Here is a 13,738-nt window from a genome sequence, read left to right on the forward strand (position 1 = left end):
TCCCTGAGGAGAGGATGCAGTGCACATTGGGAAACCTACAACTTGCAGCAAGTTGCCTCCTGAAGATGTCACATAGTCAATACAGGCTTCCTACTGCCATGTCCCAGCCCCCATAGGAAACAACTATTCAGGGAATAGAAGTGAAATTGGACAATTTGTCTAACAAGGAGCCTTGGGAATTGACTTCTTATTGGCCCAGAACTTGTAAATATTCCCTCTGTTCTTATAATTCATCCCCACCCTAGCTTTTCTTCTTTGGGCCAGGTGGATACCTACCTGTGCTTCTATGAGGCATTGTCTGTCCCCAAGATATAACCTCATCATTCTTGTACTTTGTGGAAGCAGAGCAGCATCTTTATTGACCATCACCATGGAGGAAACTGAGTGAAGTTTGTTTCAGTGATAATGTCAAGAAGAGGAAAGATAGTAAGTGGACTTGGAAGATGAGAGAGTGAGAGAGAACAGGAGAGAGAGAAGAGAGAGAGAAAAGAAAGTTTGAGAACAATTAGAGAGAATGCAGGCAGCAGAAAGAGAATAGACAGTGTTCTCAGAGAGCTGGGTGGTTTCTATTGGGCTCAAGTTAGCATCTAGGTCTCAGGCCTGAATCGAGTGGTGGCTCATGAGTCTGTTCAACATAGTCTTGCTATGATACTAGCAAGCCCTTTCCAAAGTCCAGAATTTGCAGCATAATCTTGTTCTTATTAATCTATAAAGTTTATTTTAAAAATTACTCAGAAACATGTATACACTCCAATGACATATTCTTACTGTATTAAATTTTACATTTTTTAAAATCTTTTAAAAGCTTTTATTTTTTTAAATTTTTTTATTTCTTTTCAGCGTAACAGTATTCATTGTTTTTCGTACCACACCCAACATTTTGATCACCAGTTTGAGAAATTACCTTCATGAGTAGATGCATTTTATAAAGCTGAGGCTTTTTATAATTCTAGGGGCAATTGTAATTTCCTCACTAAGCATCCAACTTTTTCAAATATTAAGGGCCTTTAAAGCTAAGATTTGCTGGAACTTTATAATTAAAAGTAAATCTCCAAGATTTACTCTTCTCTCTCCAAGAAGAGAGACAACTTCTAACATTTGGTTTCTGTCATTAAAGTAATATTTAATTTTTATTTGCTTATAGATTTTATTAGTTTGAGGCCAATTTTATTAAAAAATTATTTATCATTTTGAAGTCCTAGAGATAGCATTTTGTCAATTTAAATTTTCAGTTTTCTGGTTAAGTATACTTCAGATATAAAAGGTATCAAACTGACCAAAAATACCTTGGAGCTGTTGCTACATAGACAAATAGTGTGTACTTTTAAAGGATTCTCTGCATTTTGACTTACATTATCTGATCAAATATTAATTTTTTAAAATTGTCAAAAGTTAGATATTGCATTAAGAATCCATCCCAAAAGTGAATCATGAATCTTGACAGACAGTGGTTCAAAGTAATCATTTCATTTATTTTAATATACAGGTTTGATTGTAAAAATATTTGCTATATGACTAATGTTCTCCCTATCATTTAAGAGTATGTTATGTGTATTAATACACAACATTTTTTTTTCAAAATTTAGGTTAAACTGGTAACTCAAAAAAGGCATTAAACCACTATTTAAAACTAAATTGAAACTTTCCTCTTATATGAACATTTATCCTATCATTTGTGTTAATTAAAAAAATCAGTCATTGAAACTCTTGAGTTTTCAAATTCAGTAGCTAAATGATAACTATGTTTCTTTAGACAAACAATTCTTTGAACTGGAGACATTAAGTATAAGGAGTCTTCCTTCTTCTGCAACAAGCTGGGACCACAGTCTTAGTATCTGGTCCTGTTTTTCCAAGTTCCCTTCAGTATCTCAAAGAAGAAAGTGTTTCTACCAGGCTGTGTTGTCATAAGTTCAAGTTATTTCCATCACTGAGTCTCTGAAGTCATTGAGATTCCTGATCTTTCCTGCTGAGAAACCATGGATACCAAGCTCTAGGGTTCTGTGTGAGATGGGAATTGTGTTTCTTTGAGTAGAGCATCATCAAGATGATTAGGGAGCATGTGAGTATCCCAGTTCCAGAGACTTAAACTTCTCCCAAGAGTTGTGGAAAAACCTGGAGTGATGGAGGAAGTGAGTGGGAATTCGGTGGGAGATGGTAAGGGGGTTATGGAACTTCAGGAAGAAAGCATGCAGAAGGGCAGCATGGCTCAGTGGAAGGGCTATGAGTTTGGGACTCAGGCAGACATCCAGTGGCAGCTCAGCATTTAATGACTGTGGAAGTTACACATCCTTTCCCCATTTGGGGCCTCAATCGTCTTATTTGTAGAAGGGGCATTGTAATCCCTTCATCACAGTTTGTTGTTAGGATAACATGCCATATATGTACTATCTTTATTATAGTGCTTGGCACATCCTAGGATTCATTAATGTGAAATGTGAAAAAGGATGGAGACAGGGCGCCTGGGTGGTTCAGTAGGTTAAGCCACTGCCTTCAGCTCAGGTCATGATCTCAGGGTCCTGGGATTAAGTCCCGCATCGGGCTCTCTGCTCAGTGGGGAGCCTGCTTCTCTCTCTCTCTCTCTCTCTCTCTCTCTCTCTCTCTCTTTCGCTCCCTCTCTCTCTCTCTCTGCCTGCCTCTCCGTCTACTTGTGAACTCTCTCTGTCAAATAAATAAATAAAAATCTTTAAAAAAAAAAAGGATGGAGATAGGAAATGACAGGAAAGGATGCATCATATGAAGATTGGCAAGTTGTCCCCTCCCCCAAATCTGGGGTAAAACATAATTTTAGGAGGGCAGTAGTAAGTAGAGCAAGACACGCAGATTTGCGGTAGAATCAGGATATTTTTTTCACATGAAGGTAAACATGTGGGTTTTGTTCAGTGGACAACAGTGGCTCACGAAGTCTTTGTGTAAATGGCAGACTTGCCAACAATCACTGCCTGATTCAGCTGCATTTCCCGAGAATTCTTAGAAATTCTCAGGGTAACTTTCTATTATGTCCATTTCCTCATAATTTGATAAATGCCTCTTGAGTCTGTTTCCCTTCGTGAACTTTGAATTTATCAGTTCACTCCAGATTCTTGAAATTGTAGAGATGAAGAGTACACATGCTAGATTCAGACTGCTTGGCTTCGTTCGGCCACCTGCTGTCTGTGAGGTACCGTTTGATTTTATTAATGTCCTTGTCTCTCCATTTGCTTATATGTTACACGGTTCCTTATGTTTTCTTATATGTTATCTTCTATGAAGTGGGACAAAGCTCAGTGGGTTGTTGCGAGTAGCAAATTGGCAAAGAACTTAGGGCAGTACCTGTTGTTACAGAAGGCACTCAGTATAAAAGAGAATTATTATTTATTCATGCGAATATTGAACAGTAGTGTTTATGCCTTGTGTATCCCGTATAGGATGCTGGTCACAAAACCAAGCAAAGACATACAATCCCTGCTCTCAAGTGTCTGGAGGACAGGGTCTGTGTCATTTCATGTCTTTGTCCCCGCCACTTAGCCCAAATCCTGGTATATGGCAACCATCAATAATTGTTCATGGAATAAATGAGTGGACAAATGGAAAAGTGAATAAAAGTGTTATAGACAGGGTGCCTGGGTGGCTCAGTGGGTTAAAGCCTCTGCCTTCGGCTCAGGTCATGATCTCTGGGTCCTGGGATTGAGCCCCGCATTGGGCTCTCTGCTCAGCAGGGAGCCTGCTTCCTCCTCTCTCTCTCTCTCTCTCTGCCTGCCTCTCCACCTACTTGTGATCTCTGTCAAATAAGTAAATAAATAAATAATCTTTAAAAAATAAAATTAAATTAAAGTGTTATAGACAGGGGTATACTTCATGAGGATTAATCTGACGGAGATTTCAGGATTCTTTGAAGGAAGGAAAATGGATATACAAAGACTAAGAACTAGGACTTGCCAACCAAGAAGGAATGGGAGACTTGATTTACTCACAAGTAATAGTGGGAGGAGGTAGATGGAAAATGAGTATAGGAATAGAATGTTCAGCTTCTGGAAGTGGTAACAGCTCATTGAATGGATTGCTTTTGGCAGTGGAAGAAATGTTTCAGTCATACTTGTCTAGAGGAATGGTGATCTCATTCACAGAAAGAGAGGCTCTAGAAGAAAATAGACTTCATTTTTTATATAATGAACTTGCCAATGAAGGACAAAAGAGAGATAGCACTGCTTAATATAACCATTTTATTCTGGGTCAGACACTGCAGATAATTTTATATTCATATCTCATTTGATCCTCTAGAAACCCCTGTTCGTTATATAACATTATCATCATTCCCTTTCAAAGAAAGTGAGGTTTACTCAAGTTTACTCAAGGTCACTTAGCTAGTATGTGGTGACCCGTGAATCATATCCAGGTGTGTCTCTTTTCAGAGTCCTTCCTTAACATCTGAAGTGATGTTGCCTCATGTTGGCTGAGACCATGCTGTGATGCTGAGCCCTACCTGGATCCCTTTCCACATGCAACCTCCTTTTAGCTTCTAAGAAAACTAAAGAGGTGGGTATTATTTCTCCCAAGTATAAAGATACAGAAAATGAAGTTTAGCAAGGTTAATTGTTACTAGGTTAAGAAGCCAGTGTTTTAATTCTGGTCTGTCTGGATCCAATTATCTGGGAGCTTCCCATTACTCCACACTATTTGTAAAAATTTCCAGGTGGAAATTCTGAGTTTGCAGGCAATAATTCAGGTCTGGGTGTTGGAAGTCTGGAGCTATAAGTCTGAGAATCACCTCTGAAAAGCAGCAGACCTGTGCAAAGAAAGTTTTTAGAAGTGGATCCTAATGGGGATGTAGGACATTTCATTAACACCTGAAATGATATACAACGTTATGTTAAGGTGTATATTTTCCTGGGTGGGAGTTGGAGAGAAAGGGAGGCCTATAGTTTAGCAGAATCCCTAAAGGATTATAGGACCAAAATTGTTGAGGAAAAAAGAGCCAAAGTGAGAATATTTTGAGATCTACTGTCTCAATAAATTTCAAGTATACAATACAGTATTTGTAACTATTTGCACACCAGATCCCCAGATCTTACCCACTTTATAACTACAAGCTTATACCCTTTGACCAGCATCTCCCCATTTCCCCCAAGCCACCATTCTACTGTCTATTTCTATGAGTTTGACTTTTTTAAAATTCCACATATAAATGAAGTCATATAATATTTGTCTTTCTCTGCCTAGAATATTTCACTTAGCATAAAGTCCTCTGGGTTCATGCATGTTGTCACAGATGTCAAGATTTCCTTCTTTCTCATGACTGAATTTTATATATATCCCACAGTTTCTCTATCCATTCCCCACTGATGGACACTTGCATTGTTTCCATATCTTGGCTATTATGAGTGAATTATGCTGTAACGAACATGGGAGAGCTAATACCCATTTGAGATACTGATTTGGTTTCCTTCAGACACATACCCAGAAGAGGGATTGTTGGATCATATGGTGGTTCTATTTTAACTTTTTGAGGAACTTCCACAGTTTTCCATGGTGACCACACCAGTGTACACTTCCACCAAGACTGAACAAGGATTCCCTTTTCTCCATATCATCACCAACAGTTCTTATATACTGTCTTTTTGGTAAAAACCGCCTAAAAGGTGTGAAATGATATCTCAGTGTGATTTTTGTGTTTCCCTGATGATACACCTTTCATGTACCTGGTGGCCATTCTTTATCTCTTCTTTAGAAAAATGTTTTGTTCAGGTTCTTTGCCCATTTTTAATCGGATTATTTGCATTTTTGTTATCAGGCAGTATAAATTCCTTATATATTTTGGATACATCCCCCATCAGATACATGGTTTGCAAATGTCTTCTCCCATTCCACAGGTTGCCCTTTCTCTTTGTCGATCGTTTCCTTTGCTGTTTCAGAAACCTTTTAGTTGGCTGTTATCCCACTTGTTGACTTTTGCTTTTGTTCCCTGTGCCTTTGTTGTCATATAAAAAAAAAAATTATTGCCAAAACTGATGTCAAGGAACTTTCCCTATGTTCTCTTCTGGGAGTTTTATGAATTCAGATCTTACATTTAAGTCTTTAATGTATTTTGAGTTATTTTTTGTGAGTGTTTTAAGATTCCACTTTCATTCTTTTGAATGTGTATAGTCAGTTCCCCCAACATCATTTGTTGAAGAGACTATCCTTTCCCCATTGTGTGTTCTAAGCACCCTTGTAAAAGATTAGTTCACTGTTGACACATGAGTTTACTTCTTGGGTCTCTGTTCTGTCCCACAGATCTATGTGTTTTTATGCCAGTATCATACTGTTTGATTACTAGAGCTCTATAATTAGTTGAAATCAGGAAATGTGATGGTTCCAGCTTTGTTCTTTCTCAAGATTGCTTTGGCTTTGGAGGGGGGGGAGTCTTTCATGGTTGCATACAAATTTTAAGACTGTGTCCTCTATTTCTACAAAAAACGCCTTTGGAATTTTGATAGGAATTACATCGAATCTGTAGATCACTTTCAGGAGAATGTATGTGTTCACAATGTTAATTATTCTAGTTGATGTAACAGGATATCTTTCCATTTATTTATGTCTTCTTCAATTTCCTTCATCAGCGTTTTAGTTTTTGGCACATGTTAAATTTTGGTTAAATGGATTCCTAAGTGCTTTATTGCTTTGGGTGCGATTATAAATGGGATTGTTTTATTTATTTCTTTTTCAGATAGTTCATTCTTAGTATATAGAAATGCAACTGATTTTTCTGTATTGATTTCATATCAATTCACTTGCAACTTCACTGAGTCATTTGTTAGTTTCAGCTGTTGGGGTGTGTATGTGTGTGTCTAGTTTTTAGGGATTTTTTATATAGAAGATCATGTGCATGTATTTTTTTTCTGATCTCATTGCGTTATCTTTCTGTATTTTTTGTTTGTTTGTTTGTCTTTAAGTGGACCCCACACCCAATGCAGGGCTTGAACTCACGACCCTGAGATCAAGAACTGAGCTGAAATCAAGAATCAGACATTTAACCTACTGAGCCACCAGGTGCCTCCTTTCTGTGTTTTCCTGTAGCTTGTTGAACTTCCTTAAAACATGTATTTTGAATTCTTTGTCAGGCAGATCATAGATCTGTATTTATTTTTTAAAAAGAGTTTATTTATTTCTTTGAGAAAGAGAAAGCGAGAGCAATCACAGACGGAGAGGGAGAAGCAGACTTGCTGCTGACTGAGTGGAGAGCCGGGTGCAGTGTCCAATCCCAGGACTGTGAGATCATGACCTGAGCCGAAAGCAGCTGCCCAACTGACTGAGCCATCCACGCCCTCCATAGATCTGTATTTCTTAAGGGTCGGTTACTAGAAATTATTGTGTCATTTGGCTGTGTCATGTTTTGTTGATTTTTTAACATTCCCTGAAATCATGCGTTGATGTTTTCACATTTGAAGTAGCAGTTACATCCTCCAGTCTTTTTCTGACTGGCTTTGCGGGGGAATATCCCTCTGTTAGCCCTTCTAGTGATTCTTGGGCTTTTCAGTGGATTCTTAGACCTTTCCAGTGAATACCCCTGCTTCACACTTCTTGTTCCCAATGGGGAGGGGGCATTCCTGAGACCCTGTTACCTTCTTTTGATCCTGCAAAGCCAGACCAGAGGCTGACAGCCTCCAGTTTTGGTGCCCCGAAATGCTCAAGTTGGTGTATTTTCTCTCAATTCCTTTGAGTTGGGCTGGTTTTCTACACTTGCTCACTAGCCATCTGCAAATGCCCAGACTTGCCGCCCTTGGGGGCATGCACTGGAAGCCAGTCAGCCATGGCTTGGTGGTGGTCATGGGTGAGGCATTCGGGGCACTGAGAGAGCTGGCAGGAGAGTTGGGAGAGTCTACAGGTGAGAAGCATTGCCAGCAGTGTGCAGGCAGACTTCCGGATGGAATCTGTGGAAGAGTTAGCAGGATCTGGAGCCCTCTGATGCATTGGGAGCCCTGCCTGCTGTGCCCCCAGCCTCTCCCCGGCCTCCTCGCATAGCTCCCTGCATGGGGTAAGAAGGAAGTGGGTCAGCACACTGCACAGCTGGGGGAGTCAAACACTCGCTCACATGCTCTTACTTTACCATGTGGGAAAAATCACGGGCTGAGGGGGTCTTCTTGACACTGAGCTGTGCTGTCTTGAGGAAGTGTGGCCATGGCTACCGTGAAGTTGTTCTTCTCACCCTCTTCCGAGTGTCAAATATCAGATTTTCTCCGCTCTAGTTGTGCGCTAGAACTTCTCCACTGGACCCTGGGCTCCGACACGCATCCTCTGGTCGATGGCAAGTTGTCAAACTCAGTGTTCTTTGCAGAGAAGATGGAAAACTGTTCTCCTATCTTCGTGACATTACATAGTAAGTGATCACTAAAGGGAAACGGGATTATGAACTGAGAGAATGAGTTCATGTAATCTGTCTAATTGTGTAGGTCTTCTCTCAGTAGTTTTTTTTTTTTAAGATTTTATTTATTTATTTGACAGAGAGAGATTACAAGTAGGCAGAGAGGCAGGTAGAGAGAGAGGAAGGGAAGCAGGCCCCCCGCTGAGCAGAGAGCCCGATGTGGGACCTGATCCCAGGACCTTGAGATCATGACCTGAGCCAAAGGCAGCGGCTTAACCCACTGAGCCAGCCAGGCACCCAGGACCTTCAGTAGTTTTAAAGTTTCAAGCTTTCTTTTCCGAATTATGCATTTAAGAATATGAATGTTCTTCTACATATCAGTTTCCCTACATCTCCTTTGATTAGGTAAGTTTTTTGTTTTGGGGGGGGTGCCTTTTTTGAGTATAGTTGATACAGTGTTACATTTGTTTCAGGTGGACAATCTAGAGATTCAACTTCTCGACACATTACATTATTCTCACTGCAGGTGTGGCCTCCATCTTTCACCATACGGTGCTATTACATCATTGACTGTGTTCCCTAGGCTGTGCCTTTTATTCCTGGGACTTCATTCATTCCATTACTGGAAGCCTGTATCTCCCATTCCCTTTCACCTGTTTTGCCCATTCCCCCGCCCCCTCCCTCTGGCGACTTTCAGTTTGTTCTCTGTATTTATAGGTCTGGTTCTTTTTTTTTTTTTACATTTTTATTGAAATACATTTCACATACTGTAAAATTGACCCTTTAAAACTGTACAGGCTAATGCTTTTTAGAACAATCACAGAACCATTGTGACAAATTAACCTTTATGGCAATCACCACAAATGTTAATTATGGAACCCTCTCAACTCCTTTTTTTTTTAATTTTTTATTTCTTTTCAGCGTAACAGTATTCATTGTTTTTGAACCACACTCAGTGCTCCATGCAATCCGTGCCCTCTCTAATACCTACCACCTGGTTCCCGCAACCTCCCACCCCCCCCCACCCCTTCAAAACTCTCAGACTGTTTTTCAGAGTCCATGGTCTCTCATGGTTCACCTCCCCTTCCAATTTCGCTCAACTCCCTTCTCCTCTCCATCTCCCCTTGTCCTCCATGCTATTTGTTATGCTCCACAAATAAGTGAAACCATATGATCATTGACTCTCTCTGCTTGACTGATTTCACTCAGCATAATCTCTTCCAGTTCCGTCCATGTTGCTACAAAAGTTGGGTATTCGCCCTTTCTGATGGAGGCATAATACTCCATAGTGTATATGGACCACATCTTCCTTATCCATTTATCCATTGAAGGGCATCTTAGTTCTTTCCACAGTTTGGCGACCAGCCATTGCTGCTATAAACATTGGGGTACAGAAGGCCCTTCTTTTCACTACATCCATATCTTTGGGGTAAATACCTAGTACTGCAATTGCAGGGCCATAGGGAAGCTCTATTTTTAATTTCTTGAGGAATCTCCACACTGTTCTCCAAAGTGGCTGCACCAACTTGCATTCCCAAGTAGGTCTGATTCTGCTTTTTGTTTGTTCATTTGTTTTTTTAGATTCCGCACAGGAGTGAAATCATACAGCATTTACCTTTCTCTGTCTTATTTCGCTTAGCCTTATACCCTCTAGGTCCACCCATGTTGTTGTAAGTGACAAGTTCTCATCTTTTTAAAAGGCTGCTTAATATTACATTGTGCATATCTATATCTATGTATTACATAGATAGATGATAAATAAATAGATAGATGATAGGTTTTTTAAAAAAGTATAAATATTCCTGGTTTCAATGATGCATACATTATTTTTAAATGTCCTTTTAATAGCTCCGAAAATATAGGAACAGGCTGATTATCTTTTACTAACGATTTCTAATTTGACTACATTATGATCAGAAAACATGATCTGTTTGGCTTGTACTCTTTGGTATTAACATTTGCTTTATGGCCTGATTTTCTATACCCTTAGCAAAATTTTGCATGCTCCCACCCCCAGTCTCTCAACTACTAAAAAAAGATATGATAAAATCTTCTAATATGATGTGCTTTATCATCTTTTCCTTACAGTTCTATTAGTTTTTTCTTTATATATTATAAGTTTGTGCTATTAAATGCATATTAGTTATTTTATGTATTATATATATAATATATAATATATCAGTTATTAGCTGCTTTTTTTTTCGGGTCAGTTTTCCTTTTATTATGATATATTGACTTTCCTCATTCTTTTGGATACCTTTGCCTTAAGTATGCCTCATCTGATATCAACATGCTGTCTGTCCCCCACTTGCTTCAGCTGCACATGTCCTGAATAAGCTGTTCGTCTTCATCTTGGTTAGTATTTCTTGATATACCCATATTATTTCCTGATGGTCAAACTTTCTACATCATTATAGGTTACATGAGATAATAGAATTTTGTTCCTTTGTCCAATCTGTGACTCTCTGTTTTTAAAGATTAAAGCCATTTAAACATTTGTTATAATTACCCATATATTTTGTGATTTTTCTTTGCTTCTTTATAGTTCCTTCCCTGACTTAAAATGGTTTGACCAAAATCTCTTGAGTTCTTTTACTCCCCTATTGCAATTTATAAGTTATAAATACTGTATCCATTATTTTAGTGGTTACATTTAAACTTAAGTCATGTGGAAAGTCCAAAATACCCAACATTCTTGTTCTCCTGCAACTCAAGGCAAGAACCTTTCAACACTTATTCTAATTCCTCTTTTGTAGTACATATAATTTTTCCCTAGTATCTTAATCCATCTTGTTTATGTGGTACTATTATTATTAGTTTAAAACTCAGTGGTTTTTTAAAATTTTTTTTCTACATATAAACAAGTTACTTGGCTCTTCATTGCTTCCTGGATATTGCTTTTTTTTTAATGTATTTTTTATTTTCAGCATGACAGTATTCATTATTTTTGCACCACACCCAGTGCTCCTTGCAATCCATGCCCTCTATAATACCCACCACCCGGTACCCTGGCCCCCCACCCCCTGCCCCTTCAAAACCCTCAGATTGTTTTTCAGAGTCCATAGTCTCTCATGATACTGCTTATTTTTAATTCAATTTGTTTTAACCTGAAGTAAATCCCTTAGTTTTTTTTCAGTAAGTTTTCATGCATAGTGAACTCTCTCAACAGTTTTCTGAAATGGGAATCTTCATGGGAGGGTCCTACGACTAAACCTTGACATATGAGTTGCTGTAAACACTTCATCAATAGTTCAATATGGAACCTGTATATAAACAGATGTTATTCTTAGTCCAGATGGGAAATGGGTTGTAATCTCATCTGATCTTCCAGAACCATCTCTGTAGTTTTCCTGGAATATCATCTTTTCAATACTTCCAGAGGAATATTACCCATGGAACCAAGGAACCAAACCAGTGCATCTGAATTCATCCTCCTGGGACTTTCAGAAAGTCCAGAGCAGGAGACCCTCCTCTTTGCTCTGTTTCTGTGCATGTATATGGTCACCGTAGTGGGAAACCTGCTCATCATCCTGGCCATCAGCTCAGACTCCCACCTCCATACTCCCATGTACTTCCTCCTGGCCAATCTCTCCTTGGTTGATTTCTGTCTGGCCACTGACACAGTCCCCAAGATGTTGGTGAACATCCAAATCAGTAGCAAGTCAATCTCCTATCCCTGCTGCCTGACTCAGATGTACTTTTTCCATTTCTTTGGCATTATGGACAGTGTTTTAATTGCTGTGATGGCTTATGACAGGTTTGTGGCTATATGTCACCCCTTACACTACACCACCATCATGAGCCCACGCCTCTGTGGCCTGCTGGTTGGTGGCCCGTGGATGTTTTCCTGCGTCATCTCCCTCATCCATATCCTCCTGATGGCCCGTCTGGTTTTCTGTGGGAGCAATGAGTTGCCCCACTTCTTCTGTGACCTCACTCCCCTTCTCAGGCTTTCTTGCACTGACACCTCTGTGAACAAGATCTTTGTACTCATCGTGGCTGGGATGGTGATAGCCACACCTTTCATCTGCATCCTGGCCTCCTATGTTCGCATCATTGTGGCCATCATGAAGGTCCCCTCTGCAGGGGGCAGGAAGAAAGCCTTTTCCACCTGCAGCTCCCACCTCTCTGTGGTTGCTCTCTTCTATGGGACCACCATTGGGGTCTATTTGTGTCCTTCCTCTGTGCGCACAGCTGTGAAGGAGAAAGCCTCTGCTGTGATGTACACTGCAGTCACCCCCATGTTGAACCCCTTTATCTACAGCCTGAGGAACCGGGATCTAAAAGGAGGCCTGAGGAAGCTTGTCAACAGAAAAATTACTTCATCTTCCTGACCACAAGGACACTTGGACACTTCCAGGAAGTAGGATCTCGACATCTAGGATCTTGGGCTAACAAATGGAATGGCATGGTTTGGGAGAGTAGCCATGTTGGATTTTGAGTTGAAGATGTTTAAAAGGAAATCTGGCCTTGTAACTATTTTCTCAATTACTTGGACCAGTAAGGGTCCTTTGCTGTCTTCCCAGAAAGATCAGTCTAGTATCTGCCAGATTGGATTTATCCTGGTTCAAAACCCAGTTAGCTCTCAACAAATATTTATGGTGTTCGTGTTCTGGGCTTGCTGTGAGTGCTGGCCATGGAATGGTGAGCAGGAGACACAAGGTCCCTACTGTGCAGAGTTTATAGTTGAATGTGGGAAAAGATACTGGACACTAATTTTAATAGAATGAACTATGCACATGAGGGCAAGGATAGGATAGAGTAGAACCCCCTACAGAATCTGGAAGGGGGATTCCAGGAAGGTTTTCTGGGAGAGATGATCCTAAACCTCCAAGGATAAGACGATGTTTTCTCAGGCAAATATGAAGAGAAAGAGGATCAGAAAAAGAAAAAAAAAATACAGTATGTGCAAAGGTCAGAGAACAAGAGGAAGAGAGAGAAGGATGCATTTGTGAAGTGAAAAATCCGGTTACGGTGAATAACTTGGGGAATGCCAGGTCTTGAAGGACTTTGGGACCAACTCAAGAGTTTGGCTTTTTCCTGAGAACCAGGCAGTTCATTGACTTTTAGAGACCAGAGTCAGGGAGCACATAGGTGAGTCATGTCCCCTGTACCCTCACTTCTTTTCTGTCTTCAGGGGGAGCAGGATGGCATGGGCTGGATGACATTTGTACAAGGCACAGGGGAGAAAGAGATTGAGACCATGCACTAAGAAAACAAGGAGCCACTTGATGGTATAGGTCTTTGTAGCCAAAGAGGAAAATACCAATCAACTGAATCATGAATGTCTAAGCCAGAAGGAAACTGAGGCACATCTCGGTCACCATATACCCCTGTGGAATGCAAATGAGTCGTAACGCGGCTTACAACAGAAATGGGAGTTATTTGTTGCAGGTTTTCCTTGTGCCTCCTCACCGTGTT

General features: G+C 40.0%; 1 protein-coding gene across 1 annotated transcript; it reads left to right on the forward strand.

Moving 5' to 3' along the window:
• Positions 1-11,709: 11,709 nt before the first annotated feature.
• On the forward strand, positions 11,710-12,651 carry LOC309865714 (olfactory receptor 1M1; the record flags this gene model as incomplete). Its single annotated transcript, XM_082732435.1, has 1 exon — positions 11,710-12,651. One exon carries the CDS (start codon positions 11,710-11,712, stop codon positions 12,649-12,651), a length of 942 nt encoding a protein of 313 aa, XP_082588561.1.
• Between the last annotated feature and the right edge of the window lie 1,087 nt (positions 12,652-13,738).

The sequence above is a fragment of the Mustela nivalis genome (genome assembly GCF_964662115.1).
Source record: "Mustela nivalis genome assembly, chromosome: 1".
NCBI classification, from domain to species: domain Eukaryota; kingdom Metazoa; phylum Chordata; class Mammalia; order Carnivora; family Mustelidae; genus Mustela; species Mustela nivalis.